The sequence below is a fragment of the Pteropus medius genome, unplaced genomic scaffold (genome assembly GCF_902729225.1).
Source record: "Pteropus medius unplaced genomic scaffold, Ma_sr-lr_union100, whole genome shotgun sequence".
Taxonomy (NCBI): domain Eukaryota; kingdom Metazoa; phylum Chordata; class Mammalia; order Chiroptera; family Pteropodidae; genus Pteropus; species Pteropus medius.
In genome coordinates, this window is record NW_024350927.1 from 5,722,343 (window position 1) to 5,748,861 (window position 26,519).

Below are 26,519 nucleotides of genomic sequence, written 5' to 3' on the forward strand. Positions count from 1 at the left end.
TTGTGAGCCAGCTGCCCAGACACCACCTGCCTGGGCATCGTCCTCAATCCCCGACTCCCCAGCCTTGGCGACAAGAGGGCTGATTCTACTTTCCAGATCTCTTCCGTGATGCTCCTTCCTCTTGGGCCCACCTTAAAAACCCCACCTTAGTTAAAAACCTTTATCATTTCCATCTGGATCACTGCAATAAAGACTTCTGTCTCTAGTCTATCTCTTCACCACAAATCCATCCTCTTCACTGCTTCTGGAGAAGTCTTTCTAAAACATAAATACCTATTTAAAATATGTCCACATCACCACTAGGACACTCTAAACCCTCTAGGGTAGTGCACAGAGCCTTCGCAATGTGGCCCTGGCCCGCCTCCTGTCCCTCTCCCCCAGGACTCCCTAACACCCCCCCAGGACTCCCTAACACCGATCATGCCAGGCACGCGGGCGCCCTTGTGGGCACCCTGCTACACACCAGCCGCCCCTGCGCAGGCCTCTCCTCTGGTGCCCACAGGCTTTGCACATTCTCTGCCATCATATGCTAGTCACCCACTTGTCTGTAAGCTTATTAAAGGTACAAATGGAGTCTTATTAATTCCAAAATCACAGTGCTAGTGTTAGTGCATGCCTTAAAACAGAGGTCCTTAAAGGTGAAATTAAAAAGCGGACAGACCAGCCTAGTCTCACTGGGAAAACGCTTGGCCATAGGAAGGGGGTCGCACCTTGGTAGCCAGCTCTTTCTCTCGATCCACCAGGCTTTCGATGTCTGCTGAGTCGTAGCCACTGCTCTCACTGGGTGTGATGGCGCTTTCAAAGGTGGTGGTTGAGATCTGGGAGGAGATGCTGGTGGAGGTGCTGAGGGTCCCACTGCTGAGGCTGGGGGACAACGAGTCGCTCAGGGATTTGGGGATGCTGTCACCAAGTCTCTCACGCAGCAGCAGGAAGTGGCGGGTTTTCTCCACCTAAGATGACCAAAACTACTGCGTCAGTGAACACAAAGCTCATTACGATTTTAACAAGTACTACACCGCAGCGTGACCGCAAACTGCAAAGCCAGGGTCACAGAGAGGAGGTGAGCAGGTGACTGATACTTTGGGAATCCTGCCCGAGTTGGTCTGGGCGCCCCTGGCCCTGGCATACCTCGTGCAGGAGCTCCAGCTTCTCCAGCTCCCACTGGTGCTCAAGGATAAGGCTGTCCCCACGGGGCCGCCAGCCGGCTAAGTTCTCCTCTCCCCGCACGTACGCCACTGACGTATCCAAGATTTTTCTTCTCCTCCTCTGCATGCCTGAGACAAAAAACAATTCTTTTTTTAAGAGAAAAATCCAATTCCAATTCTACCTAAAACTGAATTAATAATTCACATGTATGGCAAACTAAGACAGTTTGGTCTCAAGATACATGAGATTTTGTAAAGAACAATCGTCCCTTTTTTCTTAAAGCAACTCTAAATTGCTTTTAAAACTGAGTTTTATATTCTTTGACAAGAAGACTACACAGAAACTTGAGAACATGCCGAAGTTATTATGTTCATGAAAATATACAGGAGATTAAGTAGTCTGTATACTCTGATTCCAAACATATAAAAACACACCTGTATGAAAAAAGTGGGCCAGGACTACACACCCGCACGCACATAGATGCCCACATTTTAGTAGTGCAGTTAGAATGGCAGATGACATATGGCTTTAGCCCCCATCATTTCTCATATATTTTAAAAACGTTATATTGTTTTTACATGTAAAAGACATAAATTTATGTTAATTTAAAAAATTCCTTAAGATACCATCTGGACACTAAAATTAGCTGCTACTGGGGTTTAAATTCATACTTGGTCTTCTTCATTTCTTAATTTTTTAAAAGATTTTTATTTATTTTTTTATGATGACATTGCTTAACGGAATCCAATAAGTTTCAGCTGTACACTTTAACAGGAAGGCATATATATATTTACATTGTGTGTTCACCCTCCATAGTTAGATTTCTTTCTGTCACCATGTTATTTGACTCCCTTTACCCATCTACCTCTCCCCAACCCCAGTCTAGTTTTTAATCAAAATATTTCCTGTGTGCCCTGACTTTATTCCATATATGTTCTCTAAAATGATTCACACTCACGTTAATCAAATTTTTTTTAAAACCCTGACTTTTGTTCATGTTCCAGTTTACAAACATAAAAATGCAAAGTGCTGCTTAAGGCCACTGAGCTGGAAGGACAACAGAAGCCCAAAAAGACATCAAGAAGGAACAAGTCAACTTAATAATTTCTGTTTCTAGGGCACAGGAAGTTGAAATTCTAGTTTGACAGGACCTGCAAAGTCAGACTGCCAAGTTATCTTTGGGGCTAAGGTGGAGAGGGAAATGGTTATGAAGATCTCCAAGCCAAATTCATTCTAATACACTCGAATTTTTTATAATATTCCAAAGCCCAGTAACACTTTGTTTGATTAAAGTTGTTATAATTGTATTGTACGCCACAAACCCAACAGTGTTGCAACTCGGAAAAAGATAATTCCCATCACCAAAAACCTGGTTTGTAAAATATGTCTTGTTTCTAAAAAATTTTATATCTATCCTACGTGGGTAGGATACATTTCTGCCATAATAATACTCCAAACATAGACAAAGACAACCATCACCTTCCTGATTCGTGAGCGCTTACCTGGACTACCTGTGTCTGCCATTTTGCATAAACTGAGTTCATAAATTCCACTGACTCGATTGCTGTTTGAATTAAAACAAACAATTCGTTAATTTTTTTGCAGCACAAAAACAGGACAATCTCAATTCTCTCTACACTGTCTCCTCTGTAGGGACTGCAAGCCATCCTCAAATGGAACTATCTTATTTCTTTTCCTATTCTGAACTTAAGTGTATTTTTTCCTAGAAGAAATCTGTTTTCATCTTAATCTTTTGAACATTGTTACTTTAAAAAGACGAATAAAAATGAGTGAAAACCTAAATAGTTTATAATTTAAATATAAAAATTAAAAATTTGCCTTTTCTTACTGCAAGACAGAAGATATTATGGTAGGGGGATGTCTGACTAGAATGGAACAATGAACATCAAAATCTGGGGAGCATGTTTAGGAATACCTGGGTACTGAACCTTCTACTATATTAGTAATATTTATTTTTTATGCTGAGTGGTGATGCATAGGTATTCACTATTATTCTTGATGTATTTTTGTATGTCTTAAATGTGAATAAATCTTTAAAATAAGAAAATCCCAATGGTAATCTGTTAGAAACAATAACGATGACATTAAAAACAAAATTTAGTCCCTGTAAAACTGTTTTAGAAGTGTTCACAATGTAATTCGCCTTCTTTCATTAACTCGTCTATCCGTCAATATTTTGTTAAATGCCAGCATTCAAGTTACTGCATTCCAGGTGTCAGGACCATAATGGTTTAGAGCAGGGGTCTGCGACCCCCAAGCAGCGGGTGAGCCAGCGAAGCTTCACCTGTATTTGCAGCTGCTCCCCAGCGCTGGCATCGCTGCTTCAGCTCCACCTTGGTCATCTGGCATTAGATGCTCATAAGAGCACCGGTCCCTGGTGCCACAAAGGTTGGGGACCACTGGTTTACAGGTTGTAAACTAACCTTTTCTGACACAGCAAGCCAGGGACACCGAGTGCTCTGCTGATTCTACACTGGGCAAACCAACTAGAAGCTAAATCGTCTGAAAAACTTACGAGTCTGGCGACTTCGAGTAGCCACTGCCAAAGAGGCTGCGCAGAGAGCGGGGCGGCGAGATCCTGGCGTCCCGGGAATAGAAGACCATGCACACGTCCTTGGTGATGACAGCCGGCTGGATGCAGTGATCCAGCTGAAAGCAGATGCGAGCGGGCTCCGTTAGAGGCAGACAGAGCACCTAATGTAGTGACAGGTGTGTGCGCTACCACAGCTGGGGCGCTGGCCCTAGGTGTGGGCAAGATTAGGTGGTGTTCCTTGCAGATGCATTTATTTTTCACAAATCTTTCCAAAGTTTTTTTCTGTAATAATGGCTAATATGTATTACTTATGTGCCAAGCAGTGTTCTAAATCCTTTTATGTGACATCTAAACAACTTTCAGAGGTGAGTGCTATTATTATTACCCCTGATCGAGGCACAGAGAGATGAAGTCGCCTGACCAAGGACAGGCAGGCAGTAAGTGGCAGCATTGGGATTTGAACTCAGGCTGTTTCCAGAGTCTGTGCCGTTAACCACTACTAGGCTCTGTCCACAACTACAAAATCGAGAGGTGAAGTTTTCTTAAAATCACACATTCTTTGAAGAATGGTGATTAGGCTACAAAAGCTGAGACTATAATACAAGTCATGTGACTTTCTGATTAGAGACTAGCAACAGAATGTAATATAACCAGAACGGTCGGCAAAGTATAATAACTAAGGGTGTGGCGGGAGAAAGGCGGACAAACTCAGCCGACTTTCCTCCCCGCTTCCTGCTGCAACCTGCTGGTGCTCCAGGGCTGGGTTTCCTCACCTCTAGGTAGGCTGACAAGGTCATGTAGATCTTCTCTCCGTATGGTGTCACTCGGTTCAGAAGGAGGGAGTTATGCAGGGAGCTGTCCCACACGGCCTCGAAACGGTAGAAAGTCCTAAGGTCAGAAAGACAACAGGGCGTCATCCAAAAGAAGCCAAGTCACTTTAGGCCATGTACTGTCGTACTGTCATCCTCAGTAATACCATGGAATCCTGCACCAATACACACTCTCGATTTATTGAACTCTAACAACAGAGCAGAACCTTGACCTCTAGAAGGAAAAGGTAGTCGTCAAGGAGCACTTAGCTACGCTATTTTTTTTGTTGGAGGGTGGGGGAGACAAGCCTGTTTCTTCTCTGGCTACACAAAAATACTGAGATCAACCAAAGGCATTCAGATGAAAAGGATAACTGAGTATGGGCAGAAACGAAAAAGAAAGGCTAGGCTCTTCAGTCAGTCAACGATGGGAAGAGGAAGCGAACGCTCGGTAATTCGTAAGCTGCAGTCTCCCTATCACAATCTAGTCTTCTGAGCCTCAGAAATGTCACAAACGTGTCTGGAGAATTAATGGAGGAAGCAGTATAGACAGCCTTGTTTTAAAAACAACAACAAAAAAACCCCAAAAAACCAAGAGGTTATTTTTAGCTGACGTTTCATTAAAAGAGAATGATTTTTAACACCAGAGCTAGCCAACTATTTGTCAGTTTTCCAAAAAATTCACTTGAAAATCAATCTTACATTTAAACAACTAGACATGTGATTTAATAAACACCCATAAACTGTTGTTTTGAAGTTCTAAAGTCTTTCTTTTTGTAAAGAAAGACTACCGGTAAAACACCATAGACCCTAACTGACATGAAGCCTTCCAATTCAGCAAGCCTCACCTGAAGCACCGTCCTGAGTAACAGCAGTGTTACAGATCAACTCACAACTTCACCCCCCTGTCTCCTCACAGACCCCCCATAACAAGCGCCAAGGGAGACACCTCGTCTACGCCAGCACTGTGGATTCTCCATCGCCGCTAGCTCTCCGCGCGTGTGATACACCTCACAAGACTCAACTAGGAAGTTTTTGCACACCTTGACCCTGCCCAAACATTGCCCCTTACCCCTTCTCCAACGGTAAGCTCACTGCTGCCATCTCGTCCAGATTTCCTACGACAAACGCTGGCGTATCTTATCTTTAAACACATTTTCATGCTTCATTCGCCAGAAATGATCACAGAGAAAACAACACGCTTCTAAAAGAACTAACCACCCCCCACCTTCCAGGTGTCAGTTTCGTGAAGCTGCTCATTCTGCTTTGTAGTCGCTTCCAGCCCTAAGTCTTCTGAAGTACCTGACACTCTCTCAAACATCTAGCTTTTGAGGCGGTGTGTATGGATCAAGGGAACTCTTTACAAAGGCACCGAAGGAAAGGAGAGACAACAAACAAGACAGAGATGGATAAAACAACCCGGAGACCCAAAAAGCAATCTCCTGGGCTCAGCAAAGAACACTTTATGCACTATGCACCCAAAGCCCTGTTTTGATCAAATCTTCATATTAATTCTAAGATGGGGTGGCGATATCCGCTACTTCAGCAGAAGCCACCTGAGGGCTCTCTCGCCCGGAGACTGTTCTTTTACTGTGTCCCCGTGCTTGTTGAGGTCCCTGGAATGGGGACTACCTGTCACATCATGAGGTCTGGATACACCTGTGCTGAAGGGAAACGAACCTCCTCTTAGCGGAGGGCATTTATCGACTTGGAGATACTTGACAGACATCCCTATCACTGCGACCTGCAGTCGAAAATTGAAAATCGTAACTTAGGTTCTACAACTCTTTCAACTGAGGCCAACTTTTCTAATTTGTGTAAGAAAGCCTCCTGGCATTTGTCTTAGGTTACGTTTCGCTTAATCTAAAGAGAAAATTTCACCGTTAGAAACTTGGCTAATACAAAAGAATTTTTGACTTCGTTAAAGTCTTTCCGTATTGGGGGGGGGAAAAAGTTTCTTTTTGTCTTGTTTGGATGCTGGGGAGGGAGATACTGCAGCATGTTCTTTTGGAATACCCAGCAAAGGTGGCAATTACTGAGAGGTGGTTGTAACAAATACAACTAAGACTGGCGAGAAATGTCAACTGAATCAAGCTGACACAAGAATTTAGACTTAGAAACAGGGCCGAATCCTGAGACATGTTTTCCTCCATGGCGCCCACAGTCGTTAAGAAACAATCTCCAATGGATTGCAGTGTGTGTATCTTTTTAAAAAACATTCAAACCTTGTAGGCTGTACTGTCATGTATCATTTTCTTCCTCCCCTAAACCAGCTAGAGAGAGAGAGATGGGAAAAGTTTCCTTCACCAACGAGCTGGGGTTTTTTCTATTCCAAAGAAGAAAAAAAAAAAACAGACAAGAGAAGCAGCCCTGACAGGAGAAAGCAGATCTAAGTTTAAAAATAAACAAAATATTTCTCACAGACTCAGCTACCTAAATAGCTAAACTGGTCTCTACTATAGGGTAAGACAAAACAAAAAAGTGAACAGTTATGCAAAGCTACATACACAGCAACAAAACTTTCAAGCTTCGACAGAAGACAAAGAGCAGAAAACAAAGCCCAAGACTGCCTACGAAATGAGGGGAGTAACACTCTATCCTGTAATGTAGGAAAGGATACCCTGAAGAGCCCTAAGAATAAAATAGACAAGTTTAGTAAATGGAATGAGACAATGACAAAAAATTCTACAAATTGTTTAAGAAGCTACATGTGAAACTGCACACACGCCAGAAAAACCAGGGCACAGTGGGTGCAGAATTAGGTCTCGCTCTAGCCCAGGTTTGCGCAGGTTTGCGCAGGTTTGCTCAGGTCTGCATGGGGAAACACGAAATCAAGATAGCAGTCGAAGCGACATAAGACAAAAAGCATTCTGATAAACTAGAATCATTAAGTGCGAAAAAAAAAAAAAGCAAACAGAAAATACCTAGGAATATCCTTATCAAGAAAGAGCCTGCAAAAACATAAAAAAAAAAAGCTTTAGTTAGTGCAGCAAAAGGAAAAGAAGGAAAGAGAGAGAAGCAGAAGAAAAAAATATATAAAAAAGGCAAATCTACTGTTAGGCAAAGTGAATCCAAGTGGACAATTAACAAGAGAGATCGATGCGACACAATTTGGTAGAGGGCTTACAAGGACATGGGGCCCCCTCCCGAGACAGTCAATTAAAGAAAATGCTGAGCACAGATGGAGTGCGGAGACCGCCTCTATTACCATCCCTTTTGGAGGGGACTGAGTATCAGAAGTGGTAGGACGTTGCTGTGGAGTTAAGGGGACAAGTGAATCAGGTAACAAACATAGGACAGGGAAGGAAAGGAGTAATGGGGGCCCTTGGGAATCACGCCCCATACCGACGTATGGAATATACACACACGTATCACACCTAAACTTGGAGCTGTAAGTTCAACTGTCAACATTAAACCCCAGGCAAATAGATTCAAAGCTCTCTAACTAAACTCCATTTAGCAACTTACCACATTACGTTCTTCATATCCCTAAAATATAAAGACTGACGTCCGTTCTCACTGAACATTCTACACTAGAGAGGTAGCTCATAGGCCCAGACTATCTGCTCCAAAGAGGGGAGCTGCGGGCTCAGCAAGTGTCAGTCGTACTTGGTCCCAAACCTGTTTATGCAGTCGTACCTGTTAGAATTAGCTAACTGAATTCAATTTAGGCAAATCGATGAGACGTGAGGGCAAAAAAGAATTTTTGTTTAGTTTGAAGCAAAAGTTAAGTGTGAAAACTCAGTTCAACATTTTTAAAAGATTTGATAATGGTGAATTGTTTAAAAAACAGCTGTTTAGTTTGAGTGAGACTGATGTAAAAGAAAGGGAGAAATGATAAAATTTAATGATAAATGATAAAAAGTTTAAAAGATTTTGCACTTAGATTTTCTTTATAGGTCTACTTCTTGTGCCACCAAATTTAAAACGAAAATGTTTAAAGTGCGTGTCTTATTCTTTATTTTAGTCAACTTTTAAAAATTAATTCTGTCTACTGTGAAAGATAAGCTGCTTTTCACAAAGCTAAGTTCACCTCCCAAAGCATCTGAACTGCAGCTGGGCATGAATCAAGGGACTTTTGAAGGTTACCAGCGGTCCCCAAATTTTTGGCACTAGGGACGCATGCTCCTATGAGAATCTAATGCCTGATGGGTCTGAGGCGGAGCTGAGGCGGTGATGCTGGTGCTGGGGAGCGGCTGCAAATACAGATGAAGCTTCGCTCCCCTGCCCCGCCGCTCACCTCCTGCTGTGCAGCCCGGTTCCTAAGTGGCCGCAGACCATACTGGATGGTCTACAGCCCAGGGGTTGGTTATGCTAACATAGGCAAGTTTAGCACAACCAGCATTTCAAGCAAACACCACCTTTCCCTGTGTATTTTGCTAAGTACCCTAGAGAAATTTAAGATAATATTTCTCATAGCTGCGAAGAAAATGTGATGGATGCCAGCTGAACATTCACTATAAATGTCCAGCAAAAGAGAAAACACTACGGGGGCGTTGGTAACTGCTGACTTTAGAGAAACGGGATTGCTCAAGATTTTGCCCAGGAAAGGGCCGGGGAGGGTCAAAGCAGCCATCTCCATCTCTGCGCCCCCCTCGCCAGGCATACACACCCTCTTGTACTCCTTCGCCCTCCCTCCACAGCCCCTGCCAGCTCCTCTTTCAGGCAAAAAGCAGCCATCTCTTTTTTCTCTTTCCTTGCAAAACTATAACGCAAAAAAACTATAACAGAAAAAATTAATCCTGGCCCAGACTTTCATCTGTCTCTGCCTAGTGTCTTATTTTTGCTCTCCCTCTTCCCAACGCAGATGTGAGCAAGTGTCTCAGGAGCAGAGAGAAGCACAGAGAAGTCCTGCACTGCGAAGGCCGTGTTCTAAGCTCACGTCAGAACACGCACGCTTCCCGGCCCTGACTAAGTGAAGAAACGGAATCTCTGTGGTATCTCTGTGCACGACGGTGTAACGCCTTCCTGGGGAGGGAACGGGGCCCCGATGTATGTCCAGTCTGACGAGGGAAGCAGAATGGTCGTGTACTTCTGCGTTGTCTGTCATCGCTTGATTATAAAATGGAATTTTAAAGGGAATAATTTAAAATTAAAAATAAAATGTAATTCGTTAATTATGGCAGCCAATCTTGGTCAGAGGAGGTTATATTAGCTTGTCGCTTTTACGCATAAATGAAAATGAAAAGCAAATACTGAGACTCCTCGGGCCCACACTGGCAGCAGCAAAGACCAAGCACGAGAGGGTTCACTATTCCTAGGAGGTCGTTTCTAGGACACTTAGGACTGAGAGACTTTCTCCACAGCGACCACTTCACAGGAAAACATTTAGCCTTAGCAGCAATTAATTTGTACTTTTAAACCCTTGGATAGCGTGCTGAGTTTTCTTTTTCTGCCTTTTTCTCTTTCATTGTGTTACATCTACCTAAACTCCAAATGGGAGAGAACATTCTCACCCTGTGAGGGTAACTGATCACACATACATAGCTCCCATGACTTATTTTCTTATTTTTGGAGAGAAGGGCAGGCAGGGGAGGAAGCAGGGATTTCTGAGTTGAGGAGGGAACTAGTTTCTTCACCTGAATGGCAGTCACTACCGAATAAGGCATCTAAGGTGTACTAATCCGCCCACAGGCTGACAGCGCGCTCCTCAGGGTGCCCCACCTGCTGGAGTTGTGGGAGGACTTCAGGTACTTGGCAGAGATGATATTTAGGGAGAGGATGGCATCAACTGCAGCTTCATCCACCTCAGCTTTATTCCTAATCCGGCCTAGAAAAAAATGAAGAAACCGAAACATGGGTATACTTAACAACAAAACAAATTCACTCAGCTGAAACGAGCCTTTTAAACCTTTGTGTAACGTCGGGTGCCATGAGGGCCACTTGGTTGACTCTACAATGGTCTTTCATTCTTGTCCACATCCTGTCTCCCCTTTCCTTCCCACACTGAATCAATTGTGCAACCTTATGATTCTTTGTTCAAAGAGTTTCTTACATCATTTCCATCGGACCTCCAACGTCACCGCCCTGCCCGCAAAGGCCGCCCCTCGCATCTGGAACGCTGCGGTAGCATTGACCGGTCTCGGGCTGTTCACTTTCCCCGCTTCCCAATCCATCCTTCACTCCTCTTACACAAATTTCTTAAGCTGCTGCTTTCATGATACCACAAATTAACATCAGGGGATGTAGCATTGCACAGAGGTTACAAGCATTGTCTCTGGAGCTGGACAGCTGGGTTCAAATTTCAGCCCCAACACTCACCAGCTGTAGGGCCTGGACACACTGCGCAACCTCTCTGAGCCTCAGTTTCCTCATCTGTCAAGTGGGAATTACGATGCTTCCCTTATATGACTGTTATGAGGATTAAATAAATTTTTTTAGAGCTTTGAGAAAAGAGCCTGTCACACAGTAAGTACTATGTGTTTATTAAAACAATAAGCGAATAAATCATAGGGTTTTTCAGAGAAGCCTAAGGAACTGTTGCCTCTGCACCCTATCCTACCTCTTCTAGTCAGAAAGCATCTCTTCCGTTTTATGTAATAGTGTTCCACATAAAAATTAATTTTGAGAAAGCCTGACATCACTGCCCCAGATAGGAGAGACTATAATCTCCCTTCCAGGGTTGCTAATCCAGGCCCATGGCTGTGTGGACAGAATTCAGGATGTCCATGAGCCTGAATGGAAAAAAAAGTTACAACTTTATTTTCATGAACCCGTAACGGAAATTTGGTATTTCCTTCCATTATGAAGGGAGGGGACGAACCACCGGAGAATCAGCAGTACCTATGACCCTGCCCCCAGTGGAAATCAGATGTTTTCATGTCACACTAATGTAATATTGACATTCACCACTACTTTGAAATGATAGAAATTTAACCTGCTACTTATCGAATGCATCAATAAAGAAAAGCTTAGACTACAGATTTGTTCAATATTTTAACAACTGCATTTCAACATTATTAGTTTCCTTTGTAATCCTAGGTACTATGTTTTCTATATTTAAAAATATTCTGATGCTTCCCCATTGTCAAAGAGTTCAAGGCAATAGAAGACTCAGAAGCTCACCATGCCATTGTAAAGCTCATACTGTCAGCCGGTTTTTTCCTCTCACTATGCCTTAGTTTAATTTCTCCACTCTGGCCATGGGTTTCTAACCATTTGCATTTTAGACATATTCCTGGCTATCTTACTCAAAATGATTCCATGAGTGGAAAACAAACAAAACAAAACCCTTCTCATTTCTCTGGGATCTACTCGGATCCTCTCCTCCTGGATCCTTTTTGTGGTGAACTCTCCTATCACAGGTCTTTTTCGCTGGTCCTCATTCTGGTCCTTATTCACCACACTTTGTACATACTTTGTACACGCATACACTGTCTCTTCGACTGAACTGCAAGCTCACAATGAGCAGAGACTTCAGCACAGATCCCTGCCCAGGGTAATGCCGTCAGACAACAATTGCTTGAATAATGTGTCCTAATGATGGAGCCGAGAAAAAAAGAGCAGTCGCAAACTCGAGGCCTCTGTACTCCCCAGGGCCTGCGTCTCCAGCAGAGTCGTGCACACGGCCCCTGTGCCCCTAGCAGGGAGCAACGTTACCTCTGAAAAGCGTGGCCGTGTCCCCTGCCAGCGGAGTGTACTCACCTACCACCAGCTCACGGACATCCTTCCAGTGGAGCTCACTGCCCTTCTCGTGGATAATGGTCACCGTGATCCTTCGCTGGATGCCCTAGGTAACGGGGTGGGGCAGCGGTTGAGCTGGGGCAGCCTATGACTTCCTCTCGTTTGTTGTTTTCTGGACTGGCATACGCATTTCTGAGCACTCACTGAATCTACGTTTGATTTACCAAAAGGGGACCTCTGTTCCTACATTCCAGGGCCGGGTTTTCAGTCCACTGAGACCTCATCCTCTCTCCCCATTTGGAACTTTTGGCTGTGAGGGCTCCCAACCATAATGAAAGGAAAATTGTATAAAATGACATGGAAGCTGCATGAATTACGGTAACTGAATGAAGCACACTTTTTCAAAATAGCTTTTCTAAAATATATTTACATATAAAAGCAAGAATATGTATTTATATAAGCCAAGATCTGAGGAAGAAACATTAAAAACAAACACAAAAAAGTTTTTAAAAAGGAGAGGACAAAGTCCGCCCACCTCCAAATCCCCTTGAAACAGAGAAGAAAAGCAGAGAATCAGAGCTGTGTTTCTTACTCTAAACTCTTTTTTTGTGTTCTCTCCTATGCTCCCTTTTGCTCCCTCATTAGTACCTGGTGAAGCAAAAATGTCCCCTGGCAGGGCAAGCCCGCTGTATGGTCAACCACAGCTGGGATATACCTACAGAAACAGAAAGGCAGAAGAAAGAAGTCAGGTCGGGTGCTCACGCTAAGTGCCACTTCGTCGGCAAGGTCCTCCCTGGCTGTTGTCGCCCCCAGTGGTCTTCGATTTTCTAAACTCCAATCCATGTCCTTCTCACCACTCGGGCGTTTAATCACACAGTCATTTGTACCCAGTGAACCTCTTCACATATCTACGGCTCATCGCAGCCCCCTGCATAACAGATATTCCATAAATAATGGACAATGGCAATGGCAAGTGTGAGGACATAGATCATTTCAGATTCTAGATCATTTTATACGAATAAGACTAGAAACTGTTCCTTAACGACCTCTCACTCATGATAAACGTTATAATCCTATTATAGATTTGTCTATGGAAAGTCAAATTCTTAAAGCGATGTCTCTACTGACCACTATATACAGGACCGACAGAGCCACGCCTCGCATGTAGTAGGAACTCAACAGATGTTTCAGGCGGATGAGCATGAGGGTGCACTCGGCACTACACATAGAGTTAGCAGGGTAACATTACCCCCTACCCTCGAGGTAATGGACACAGCCCCCCTTGCTCTGTTTCAGGAGGGGATCTCTTTTATTTGTGTTTTTCGAAAAAGATTTTAGAGACAACTATAAATAACAATCACATTCAGAGAAAGCTCATACTAAACTGATGTTGATCATTTTGATCTAAGACAGTGGTCCTCAACTGGGGGTGATTTTGTTCCCTAGAGGGCACCTGGCACTGTCTGAAGACATTTGTGGTCATCACAAGTGGAGAAGAGGTGCTACTGGCATCTAGTGGGTAGAGGCCACGGTTGCTGCTAAATATCCTCCAATGCACAGGACAGGCCCTGACGACAGAGAATTATCTGGCCCCAAACAGTGCCAAGGCTGAAAACTCCTGGTCTTGGGAAATACTCTGCCCCCTAATCCCATCCCTGAGATTATTAATATAAGTCTTGACCATACTGCATGCGATATGCTGCTGATAGACCCTCTAGGGAGGCTGTCTTCCCTCCTAACAAAGCGCCCGTCTCCAGGCCCTTGCTGTTGCTAACAAGAAGGCAAATTATTATACTAGTCAGTTCTCTGACAAACATCTAACTCAAAGAACACAAGACCACAAAAATTCAATTCAGAACTGGAATTTGACAGTGACAACGATTCATGAAGCTGAATATGAGAAGAGAGACTCAAAATTACATGTGCTCATTTTGAAAAACTTTGCCTTATTTATAAATTTAGAAAGTTGGACTTACTCTCCTGTAGGCTCCAATTCACTGATCTCAAACCAAACCAGAAGATCATACTTGCTCATGCTCTGGCCAAGGCTGGTTTTGCTCATGGTGTTTAACTTGGTGGCTGGAACTTTAAAAAGTTTTAGAAAATGTCAAAATCTGATCCTAGTCTACTCAGTAAAAGTATAAACTTCTCTAACATCAGTCTTCAAAGACACACTTGGGAAAGGCTACAAGAGTCAGCGGACAGATTTCAACGCAGGAGACTCCGAGAAACTTCAACATCAACTACATCAGTACCTCTAAATTCGGAGAACGAGGAAAATGGAGAGAACATCTTCCTCTCTCTCCACAAACTAACCCAGTGATGAGAAAACAGGTTTTGTGCAGAGTAAGTGTGCTCACAAAACCATGAAAAATCTTCTTTAGGCTCTGGCATTTTGTGGCACACAGAGCATCATAACCACGTGGGAAAAGCAAGGTGGGCAGCATCCGCAAGTCACAGCTTGAGGCGGGGAGGACAGACCCACCCTCTAAGCCAGTGGTTCCTGACCCTCCCTGCATAAGAGTCACCTAGGGATCTTAAAGATGGCACAGCCCGGCCCACAGCCCAGGCCCACTAATCACAATCCCCAGGAGTGGGACTCGGCCATCCGGGGACTCCAGTGTGCGGACACGTTTGGATACCACTGGTCTACTCTCTAAATACAGGATTCTATAAATGATATCTGGTTATGCATGTTCTTTTAAAATTCCATATTCTTAACTTTACTGAGATTTTAGCCAAAAATCCACTGATTTGCAAAAATTTCAGATTCCACATGGTGGGCACTTTGAAACACTACTTAGAAATTCTGAAACTTGGCAATACAAAGAGGGGTCCCCAGTCAGGACTTCGGAGCACTGGAATGAGGGCTCAGGGACTTGGGGTCTAATTACTGCCCAACCACTCAATAGCTGTGTGACTTTAGTTGAGTCACTTAAACTCTGGGAGTCTGTCTCTTCACCTATAAAATGTAGATCATAATACTTAGCCTGCTAGCTCAAAAGGGGTTACGGGGATCCACCAAAACAACGTATGGAAAGGGGCGCTATGAATCACGCGGTGGCATTATTCATGGGATCCACAAGAGCTGGTGGCGCTAGTTAAGAAGGAAACAGGGTTAACTGATTCTGGTGGTCGTCTAAGGGTCAGAAAGCAAAACCTGACAGTAAAAACAAAACGGCAAAAACAAAAACCACCTGTAAAAATCTGTAAAATTAAAACTGCTATTGCAAAGAATTCAATAAACAAATACAGGGACCCGGAGGGCGATGTGAAAGGGGCCCCAAGGAGGGGGGTAGGCGCTTCCTGAGATCTCTCTGATCTCAGGATCTCAGGATCATGACATGATCGTGACAACGTGCCGAACTCTACATTCGGCTCGAGCAGCGAACAGAAAGGTCAGTGTTTCGCACATAGACGCCCGGCTTTAGGACAAGGCCCTGAGGATGGTTCTACGTCTAAGGCAGGGCTGATTTAGCTACTAACCATATCGTTTAGGTTCCCTCTCGCTCTGGCAGCTGGGAACTGGCGGGAAAAGAAAAGGCGGCAAGGGGTCAGCCCCATCCTGGAAGGTGGCAACAGCGGAGGATGCAAGCACGCTGGCGTGCTCAGAAAACGCGTCCAGCACATGCACATTCACATAGCCAGACACGAGAAATCGGATCAGCTCAATCTTTCTCTCATGGTCTGAAGGCGGGATGGAGGTGACGCGTACAGAGGTGGAGAATGAGCAGAGGGTGGGGTGGGAAATGTGGCAGGTGGGCAATGAGGAAAAGGATGAAAATAAACAAAGAGAAGTCAGAACAGGATAAATGAACATGCAGAATAACTTTAATACGCAGAGCAGTGCCCAGTCACCTGACAGTTATGGGACGTTACACACAAAGCGGAGAGATTCAGGCATAGGAAGCTCGTCTAAAGCTACAATGAGATGACCAGAGAACTGGCAGGAATAGAGCCCTATTGCTTCTTACGTCTTATTTTAAATTGGGAGCCAAGAAATCTAGTTCCTGCTAGGTACAAGAATACGTAAGGATACAGAGAACTAGAGCGGGAATCAGAATATGATTTTGATCTGAAAAGTCGTTCAGAATAAGAGAGGTATTCAAGAGAACATCACGCAAAGAACGCAGCCTGAGCTCACCTGGCTTGGACAGTGGCATGGGCGGAGGGAAGAATCGTCGAGACGGCTGAGGTGGACTGCAAAGGAAGGGAGACAAAGTTCTTCAAGACTAAAAAGAGTCCTGCGTTGATATAAACGGCACGTTTAAATCATCTTTAGACACAGACCGTTTGGACTTTCAACTCTGACATACTATCAGATACCAGACATACTCCCATGCAGTAAAACTGAGGCTAAGACATTTTAATGAAAGTCCCCTTCTAAGTCGCAGCTAACAAACGGAGAAAATTTTTTCGTTAACACTGATACTGCCATCATCTCAAAGCTCCCGTCGTTGCCCTCGACAACTTACTTGGTAAATAAAACTGTTAGTTAGTTATCCTAACCCCTCAAAAGATTTCTTCCTTTCCAGCAAGTGACAACAACAGTAACAACAACGACAGTAACAACACAAATCTTTGCTCATTTGGCCCAAACCTGTTAAGCTCCTGTCCTTGCAGGTGAAGCGGGTGCTGCTGATAATGCCCAAAGACTTCAAACACTATAGGCTTGCTTTTGATGTATTCCACAAAGGATTCCGTGACCTCCACTGCAATCTAATAAGAAATAAAGCCAAGCTAGATTAGGGGAAGGTTTATCAGAAGACAAGGCACATGTTTGCTGCAATCAAAATGTTAGCACTTTTGAGTACCCGGTAATTGCTGGGTGTTTTAGTATGCAGGCCAGGCCTCCCACATGGAAATACAGGACAGGGTCTCCTCTCCGGTTTTCATTCTGAAGCGACGTTATAGAGCTTCAGGCATTCAAGACCCTCCATCATCTGCCCCAATTGACCTCTGGCGCCCCCTGCTGCCCTTCACACTTACTGTTTCAGCTTGATCAAACTGACCTGCTCTCTCCTCTGCCCTACAGTCCAGCCTGCAGGGCCTTCCCATATCTCCATACTTCTAAGCCATTCCTAAACTTCAAGAACCAGCTCAAACAGTAACGACGATAAGAAAAACATGACTGACCCCTGCTAGGTACAATGCCAAGTATGACCCACCTTTTTTCATTTGTACTATATCCTTCGGGAAGTTCCACCTCCTTTTCCACCTAACCGTCCACCCCACAAGGATCTTTCTGTGGATGGAAATAACTTTCCCTTCTCTCTACTCCCACTGCATTTAATGAACACCTTTCTACTGTCTCTGTATCTTGTTCTACTGTTGTTTAGATGAGCTCTTTGGGGACATAACCACCTGTGACTCATCTGTGCATCCCCAGGGGTGTCAGGCACACTCTCTGTGCACAGTAGGCAATCAATGATTATCGAGTACACACATGCTCGCATTTCTCTGGGTTCAAAGGCCATCTCTGTCTCTTTCTAGTTTTGTAACCTTGGTGAGTGACTTTAACTGCTGTGTGCCTCAGTTATCTCAGCTTTCACACGGGGATTATGACTGTCTACGGCATAAAGGTGAGGATTAAATGAATTAAGGCACAAAAAAGCACGCATAACAGTGATACAAAAGAGCTCTCAATGAATGTTAGCTATTGTGATGAGAATGATGACTTCTGAATAGTTGGAGTGAACCTTCTAGAAGAGCTGGAAGGTCTGTTTTCTTACTCAACATATCAAACAGCTGTGAGAGGCATTAATGGATTAATCACAGTATCAGCTGGAAGGAAAACAGAATCTGAATCATAGGTATTTAATAGTTTCCATCTTATTTGCAACTGAACAATGTGAGTACCTCATGGTTTCAAGGACAGTAAATACATTAACTTTAATAAAACACACTAAAATGCTTGTATTTCTAAGAAGAAAACACTAAAAACAACCATGTTCAAACTGACAGAAGATTTTATGGGCAGATTAATCTGACACTATTCACGGGCCCATTGTGATTCAGAGAAGAAGGCCAGCTGCTCTGTCCCTGAGGATGAGCTCACTGCTCCGGCCACTCTCTCCATTGTCTACTCTCCCCACAGAGCTTCCCCTCCCCACCCCACTCCCAGCACAACAGCTCAGATTGTCATCCCTCCTCTACTGAGAAAGCCAAAGGCAGCCTACCCTGGACGATGCTCTCACACCAGCCACTTCAAGGTACCACAAACCCAAAATATATTTGGCAAGAATGTCCACGTCACTTACATTCTGCACGTGGTAGAAGCCCAGGGGACTTCCTCTGCCGTTGTTTTTGAGGGGTTCGGTGGAGAATGCTTCATCATGGCGATGCAAAAAGCTTAATGAAAATATAAGACATGTGAGCTTCGCATTCGATGGTTTCACCATGATCTGCTGTAACAGCTCCACTTGGATCCCACGGAAAGAAGCACCCTACCCACTTAAGCGGTGTCTAACCGAGCCAAGCGATTTACACTTCCTTGTCAAAACAGCTTCTGTATCAATAACTCAGGCAGCATTTTAGATTTTATTTCAAAAATGACTGAAAAATTAACTGTCCCTCATCACTTAGCTATGTGGATGTATATGCTATATATGCAAGGATGCCTTAGACAACGTGAAGAGTGAATTCAGTTAACTGTTTACAGTTTTCCACTGAGAATAAATACTATGACATCATTTCGTGTAGAAAATATCTGGTAGATTCAAACTTCTGCAAGGTCATACTAAAGTCTATACCTGACTAGGAGTCTCTCTAAGACCAGCTATGAGAAGGTTCAATTGTTGCCTCTTGCAAAAAGTCTGTTCTGACTCACTCAAACAGTTCTGTGTCCCCACAGTACTAGGAACCGCTTTTTCTTCAAGAGCAGTGATTTCACTGTAATTAATGTATTGATGTGCCCGTCTCCCCAAAAGACAGTGGCTGTTTCCCACAGGGCTTGCAATATAGAAGACACTCCTAAAATATTTCTTCAAATCAGTGGGCTGTATTTATTTGTTCTCACAAATAGTGAGATTTTATTGTTCTCTCTCCCTCCCTATTATTAGTCTGAAAAAAAAGTCCAGAATTAAAGCATTCTCAATACGAAGATTTACTGCCAGACAGACACACCCGTAAGGACGGCCCGCACCTCTGCAGGGAAAAACTGAGGGAGAAGACACTGAACGGCGGGCAGAGACCCGGATCACGAACTCTTCGCCTTCCAAAAGACTGACTACTGTCCTGTGTCCTATGGTCAGGCATTCCAAATCACTGATGTCACCTACTGCTGGCTCTGCAGCATTCCATACTATGTGTACCTTTTCCTATTTTCTTCTCATTCTTCTCCAGACTATACCTTGTACCCACCAGAGGCTCCCAGGGCACCAGTTCATCTCTGATCTACATTCCTCCATGCTCTGCTTGGAGCGGGTGCCCAAACCCTGGAGTTCCGCACTGGTGACACATGAGAGCAGTCACACTGCTCTACAGAGGGAGACGGTCTATAACGGAACCGTCGAGCAGGATGTGCGGCCAGTCCTCCCCACAATGAACTCCGTTGCATTCCACTGTAGATTTCCGGTTCTTACTCCCATCTTGAGTAAAGAAAGTATTTTATTTAGTCGTTTCTCTCTCAAGAGTGTGAGTCTCTCGCAAGTGTCAAGCACTCTGCGGAGCACGAAGGACGCCACCTGGGTGAGGGGCTGGGGCGGCAGAGGCACGGGGCAGCTTACTTGAACTGACAGAAGATGTCCGCATACTCTGGGAGGATTCCGCTGGCCTGCAACACCGTGACACGGAACGTGAAGGCGCTGCCCAGTTTCAGGTGGTGGCCGATCTCTTCGGAAAAGCCTTCCATTACCATCTTCCCGTCCAGCAGGGTGCCGGACTTCAAATCTAGAGGGAGTCAAATGAACGCACATGATTCAAACAGTGCACTGACCACCCTTCAAAGAGAGCAGGGCGTTCTCTCCATTCCTGGTGGATGAAAGTGACTATCTCCCTTGACCTCTGAAAATGTCCCCAGTCATAGTAAACTCCGTCTACGCACCCAGGTCATTCATCCGGTTGATTTCTTCTGGCGGAGTGATGACCTCTGTACTCTGACCCTGTCCTTCCACAATCCTCAGCTCTTCCAAGGACAGACCAGAACGAGTCATTGCAACTGAAGAAAAGTCGCTCTGCAAACAAGGCAGGGGGAGGTGGATGACAAAGGGGAATAACAATGTAGTGTCCCCCAGACTCCTTCTTTTGTTTACTTGCCTAACAAATAACAGTGACTGGAAAAGTTTGTGGATTAAGAGCAGCCTGAGAAAAGGCAATATGATGAAACATAAATGCTGGGCCTTTCCCTCTGCTGTTGTAACTGTCGGACGTGTCCCACGTTCTACTAAGCACGCTGTGGTGGCCTCCACTTTGTCGTTCTAGGTTAAGAGCTGGTCTCCAGTGCTGGACACCCTACTCAAACCCTGTCTACTTCTGTCTCCTGCTAGAAGGCTTTCCTCTTCCTGGAAGGTTTCTCACCTGATTAAAGTACTCGTTATCAAAAGATATTTTAGCTGTTCCTGACTGGCGGATTCCAGAGCCATAATCAGGAGCTTCTTCATCCGCTAAATGGAAAGAACAAACAAGTAAATAAGCAAGGATCGAACACGACTACACACAGGGCAGGGAGGGAATGACTCCCACTGGATTATAAAATAAACAGCACAGTGGTGGAGCCTTTGGGTTCCCAGAACTTTACCACAAGAGGCGACACTGAAGGACGAGCCCTTGTGCATTAATAAAGAATGAGACCCAAGCAGTAAAGTCATGTGGGCCGCTTCCCACTCTACTCAGATAAACTTACTGACCTCCTCAGCTCGCGTGAGACCAATCAGTAAAGAAGCAGTTATGTTCGTGATATTTTTCAAATGTCATATCTGAAAATACTGATCCCTTCACTTGGTGAGATTATATTTAATAATACTCAATACATATTTGAAAATATTAGACTGTACTTGTGGAGATTCCCATAAACTTGACATTGGTGACTATGTCACAGACATCCATGAAGAAAAGCTGAAAGGTTACTGAACACAGCACAGTGTTTGGAAATTAAAACAGAAAAATTTAGGAATGGCCATTCTTTCCTCAGAATGTAGGCTGGATCACGGAGGAGCGTCAGCCTCTCGATCCATGCATCCCCAAATAGCAGCTGAAGGACAGACTGTTTAGAACAAGTGCGCTGAGAGAAAATTAGGCAAGAAAAAGTCCTGAAAATCCTTTGTTACTTCTGAAGCAGTTAAGATATATTATTTAAAATGCAAATGACTTTTATAAAGTTATCCAAGGTTTGTTCTTTGGAATTCCTTTTACTCCATTATTCTAAAACAGCGGTAGCCCAGACTAAATAGAACCTACTTCTGATATCTGGGAACAATTGTTAGCGAGGAAACAACAAAGGCCTTCTCCGAGACAGACAAGGCGCCGCCGTCTATGCTGTTACTTGCTGCGTGGCCCACACGGAACCGGCCTGCTCTGTCTCCAGGCAGAGAATCCACAGCTCTCATTTGAGAAGGGGGTCACCTACCTGCAATGGCCTGCACAGCCACACGCAGAAAGCCCCGCACTTCGCCCTTCTCGCTGACGATGGCCACTCTGTGGATCAGGGGCACGGGATACAGCAGATTGCTCAGGTAAACGAATGCCCTAGAGACGAAACCCGGGACACAGACACGTGAGCACCGCACAGACAGACAGGTGGCTGCCAGAACATCTTCACGAAACCATGAACTGGCTTCTAGGCTCTGTCTTAAGGTGCACCTCTCTGTTCTGTACTCTCAGACTACCTCCAGTTGTGTTTTATGCACAGATAAAATAGAAATGAATGCAAATGTTTGGGAACACGGCTGACAGAGACCAGCTTACACCAAATTATTCCCTATAACAATTACTACTGTGGGTAGGGAGTGACAAGTGAAGGCTGACTTTCAAGATATGGCTCTATGAATACAGTTAAGGGTGGGGAGAAGGGAGCCTAGCAAAGAGCTTAACCTTTTAATGTAAGGGATTATAAAGAGGTTTGGTTTTTGTCCCCAACGGATAAAACAGAAATCAGGAGACAGAAAAGGCAGAGGAATGCGACTGAAATACAGTTAATAATTGTAAAATAGATTTCAAGTCACAGCTTTATGGGTCTTTACTTTTACTCTACGAAATGACTATTACCTTTAGGCGGAGTGACTCACAAATATGGGCAGAGGGGCTACATAGCTAGAAGTTTCGGACTAGTGAGCTTATAGGTGACTCCAGATGGGCATCAAAAAATGCCAAGGAGAAGAAGACAGCCAACCCCTAACGGGCTGCTTTTGCTCCTAGGGTCCAAAACCTAATTCAGAAACGTCCATGTAAAAGGTAAATTACAGACCTAATATTCTCTATTCCAAATGAACTTGCAAAGTCCTATCATGTTTGCACTTTTTTTCTTTCGTTATTTTGTAGCTGGTGATCACCAAGCTTAACAAAGTTCATTGCCATTATCGTTCTTGTTAGAGGATGGGAGGGAAACAGGCTCTGGCCCCTGCTGTTACTCCTGCCTTCCCACCTGGTACATGCTGATCTCCCAACACAAGACAACACAGAGTAAACATTTGCATCAAGAAATCAAACAGAACTAAACACGACACATAGGCCTGTCTGCTTCTTTGCCTGCTCTGAAGTCAATTTTAAAACAAAGGGAAAAGGAAGATGAGTAGATTCTTGGGATTTCAAATCAAAGTAATGAAAACAATTCTGAAAACAGACAAAATACACCACAGAAAAACAAATGTTAAAACTTTAAGAGCATAAATGAAATATGAATGAAAAATATAACAAAAATAACTGCAAGTGAACATTAAATAAGGTCAGATGAGATCTACTTCCCTTTCAGTCTGCTCCAAAGGCGGGGGAGGGCAATGCTAAGAACAGAGGGTTAAAGCTTTGGCGTATAAAAATTAAAAAAATGAAGTCTTCTACAAAAATTACAAACAAGACTCTCGAACATCAACCACTGTGACAGAGTTTAAAGACTAAGAATTTGGCATAAAGTATCCAATGGATAATGTCGCTCCCAAAGTCAGCACACATGCGAGACCACCCTTACGTCTGAATGGCATTCCGGCCACCCCTGCCCGCCTCAGTGCCTCCCCATTAAAGCGCCATCGCACATGCTTGTCCCCTGCCTGGAGTCTTCTCTGAGCTCTACCGCCCGCCCGGAGCCTCTGCCTGCACGTCTGCAAGCCTTACTCCAAACACTGCTCTCTTCATGACAGGTCCCCGATATCACACGATCTCAGGAACACACGCAACACCAGCGCGGCTGTGATTTACATATACTTATGTGATTATTTGTCTGTTTCGCTCACCAGACTGTCAACCCACGAGGGCAGGAACCACGTATGGTCTAGCTGGCCACTGGTGAGCAATTAAACGGGAAAATGATTTGTCCTCTATCTTCAAATACACTTAATTTTCCAGAAAAATGGGTTACACCAGAGATGGAGAAGCAAAGCCATCCAACTTTATACTAGGTGATTTTTCAAAGCCGTACTCATGATGGATATTAACTATATGGAACATGTTTAGATTCTTAACTATACTTAACTTGTGTAGTTACCTTTTAAACTTAAAAATAGCTATTGAAAAATAGGAACTCCTGTTTTTAATCTTAAAAAAGCTTACCACTCGAAGGCAAAGCATCTTATGTTACACACACACACACACACACACACACACACACACACACACTACAATAAAGTGCTGTTTGAGTGAGCACACATTAGAGACAAGAATCTCTATTCTGCCCATGGCAATGACTAATCCGAATGTGAAAAAACGTAAGTATTCTTATCGATTTTCCTTTTTAGAAAAGAGACTTCTATAATTCTATGCCAGTGGCAGAGGCATCGATGCTGTATAAAAAAATCTCCGCTGAAGTTTTTTAACTGGAATTGTAACAATTACACTGCGTTCTTGAGAGTCCTTATACCTTGACCTAGCAGACTGAAGGAGAACAGAGATGAAAGAGAAGATGTAAGGGATACATTAGCAGAAAGTTCTGTGAAGTTACATCAAAATGGGAAACAAATTTTGTCAACATAAAGGTAAGAAAAATCAGCACAATTAGGGTTCTAGTTACAGAACGAATATCAGTTCAGGTACTTAAGGTCACAGAATTACCATCTTTTGCCCCTTTTGACCCAGAAGAGTAGCTTAAATATTTTACATTTCATCCCAAATTATGATGGTTTATAACACCCCAGCATGCCATAAGAGAACAGCTAAAGGGACAAGCTCTTTTTTCACATAAAAATTCACTGGCGGCAGCTAAGGAACAAAACTTGCGAGCAGAATTTCACAAGATACTGAACATTTTTACAAGTGAATTGTATTTGCAACTGCACGCCCACCGAGGAAACCCAATTCTGTGAGTCACGAGAACAGGAAAGAAGCTACTCCTCTCGCATGTACAAGGACGGCCACTTAACTAGGTGACGTTAATTCCGTCTCTAGATGAGAAATGTAGTCAAGAGTGAAAATAAAGAGCTATCCTTTGCTGATTGCCATGATTTCACCTCCTCCTCTAACATCGTACTTGAAATGGCAAAGTTAGTTTTAGAACCTGGGAACCCAAACGAATGCAAAGCCAAAGCTCCAGAAACATTTTAGTTGAAAATCCAAGTAGAGTTTGATGGCTTTACATCTACACTTAAATCTGTTATGATTAAAATGAATAAAAGAAGGAAGAAAATAATGTCTTAAGCCAGTAAGTTTCCACATTAAGTGGGATTCTGACCCAAAATACGAATGCTTCTGTGTAGAACTCTTAACCAGGATATGCATTCTGCCAGTGTGGACGACAGAATGTGAAACAAAAGATCTCTAAGGCTCTTTTCCCCCCACCTAACGCTTCGTTTTATATTTGAGAACCTAACAGGCAGCAGTTTAAGTCGCCTGTCCTAAGTTAGGACACAGGCTCCTCCTGGTACTTAAATCAATGTTCTTCCCACGGTGCCACATAAGGAGACGCTACCTATGCCTCACTGTGCGAGGGTGCAGAGCTTAAGTGAGCAGTGTTAGAAGCTGCGCGACTGGCACCAGGACCAAGCAGTTTATGGGCAGAAACTTGGTTCTAACTTCTGACTCTCTCAGAACAGAATGGAAATGTGCTGAAGGACACATACGGCCATAAAACAGAGTAAGCATCACAGTCCCATTATCGGTACACAGAAATACCTTCCTCAATTGTAATGTGAATCAGCTTCTCTGAAATTTTCGGCATCTATTCCCGGCAATACCCCAGGAAACAATATTCATGGACATATAACTAACTCCTTTATGATTATCCACGGAAAAACTGAATAAATGTCTCTTCGCCACTGTAGAACCCAGAGACTGTCTAATATTATAACCCAGAGTCGTAACTGAGGCTTTCATTTCTATCATAAAGCTTTAATTTTCCCCCTTTCCGTAACCGTGATCACCTTCTCCGTTACTTAGCTGTCACAGGTAACCGACCACACTATGAGCTAAGTTTTGGAACCTTATGTTTCCACTGGGGAAGAAGACTTGTTGCACTTTAATTTTTAGACAACTGGTGCTTATCCATTTAGCACTAATTCCCTTATTTTTAAAGGGTTCAATAATATGTGATTCTAATAAACTATTAAAGTTAAATTTGATACCTTAAAATTTGGAGATACTTTTGGTTAATCCAGTGAGTGCTGCACTGGTGAATTTGTCATTATAATTACTGCAGCGTGAAGACTGGACATGGACAAAGATGCCAGTATTAGGGACTTGTGCATGAGAGGCCTGTGTCACTGACAGACGGGGCCAGAGACAAGTCCTCGGTTTGATGAGCTAAACACAAAGCAGTTCCAAGTCACGTTGAACAAATACCCATTACTGACGCTGTCAAAAATATTTTTATGAGACTCATCGTTGTAAAGCCTATAGGTAAAATTTTAGCAGAAGCTAAAGATCTACAGAGAGGCTCAGTGAACGTGGCCAAAGAAAGGCATCCATTTTGGACAAAAAGGAAACTTTGAGTTCCCGATTCTTTTTTTGGATTCACAGACTAAAGAATAAAGAACAACACTTCTTTAGCAAAGAATAAAGCTAACACTTCTCCTGATTCCACTTTGTCTCCCTGATTCCTGCCGGTGTCACAAAGCCCTTAGCCTAACCTGGCTTGCTCACTTTCTCGGGTTTAACCCCTAAGCTCCGCACCCACATTCTTACGAAAAGGAAATGTTACACCCCAGTAACAATCTCCCACTCTGCGACCTTCGATTTTTGGCTTTAATCACTTTCTCTTCTGGGGTTCCCTCTTTCAGAAGAGTATTATATTACTGGGCAATTTAAGACAA

The 26,519-nt window shown here is 43.7% G+C and overlaps 1 protein-coding gene across 6 annotated transcripts in view; it reads right to left on the reverse strand.

Annotated features, from left to right (window-relative positions):
• The window catches only part of KIF1B (kinesin family member 1B), a 124,614-nt gene that overhangs the window by 8,861 nt on the left and 89,234 nt on the right, over positions 1 to 26,519 (reverse strand). For all 6 annotated transcript variants that reach the window (XM_039842252.1, XM_039842254.1, XM_039842253.1 and 3 more), the window contains 16 exons: positions 21,698 to 21,816; positions 20,650 to 20,735; positions 20,177 to 20,306; positions 19,860 to 20,022; positions 18,393 to 18,483; positions 16,733 to 16,851; positions 16,277 to 16,332; positions 14,109 to 14,217; positions 12,781 to 12,847; positions 12,154 to 12,238; positions 10,174 to 10,279; positions 4,474 to 4,588; positions 3,683 to 3,816; positions 2,649 to 2,710; positions 1,129 to 1,274; positions 711 to 950 (listed from right to left, as the gene is read on the reverse strand). In XM_039842252.1, coding sequence (XP_039698186.1) covers positions 711 to 950; positions 1,129 to 1,274; positions 2,649 to 2,710; positions 3,683 to 3,816; positions 4,474 to 4,588; positions 10,174 to 10,279; positions 12,154 to 12,238; positions 12,781 to 12,847; positions 14,109 to 14,217; positions 16,277 to 16,332; positions 16,733 to 16,851; positions 18,393 to 18,483; positions 19,860 to 20,022; positions 20,177 to 20,306; positions 20,650 to 20,735; positions 21,698 to 21,816 — 1,828 coding nt within the window. The remainder of the gene's footprint in view (positions 1 to 710; positions 951 to 1,128; positions 1,275 to 2,648; positions 2,711 to 3,682; positions 3,817 to 4,473; positions 4,589 to 10,173; positions 10,280 to 12,153; positions 12,239 to 12,780; positions 12,848 to 14,108; positions 14,218 to 16,276; positions 16,333 to 16,732; positions 16,852 to 18,392; positions 18,484 to 19,859; positions 20,023 to 20,176; positions 20,307 to 20,649; positions 20,736 to 21,697; positions 21,817 to 26,519) is intronic.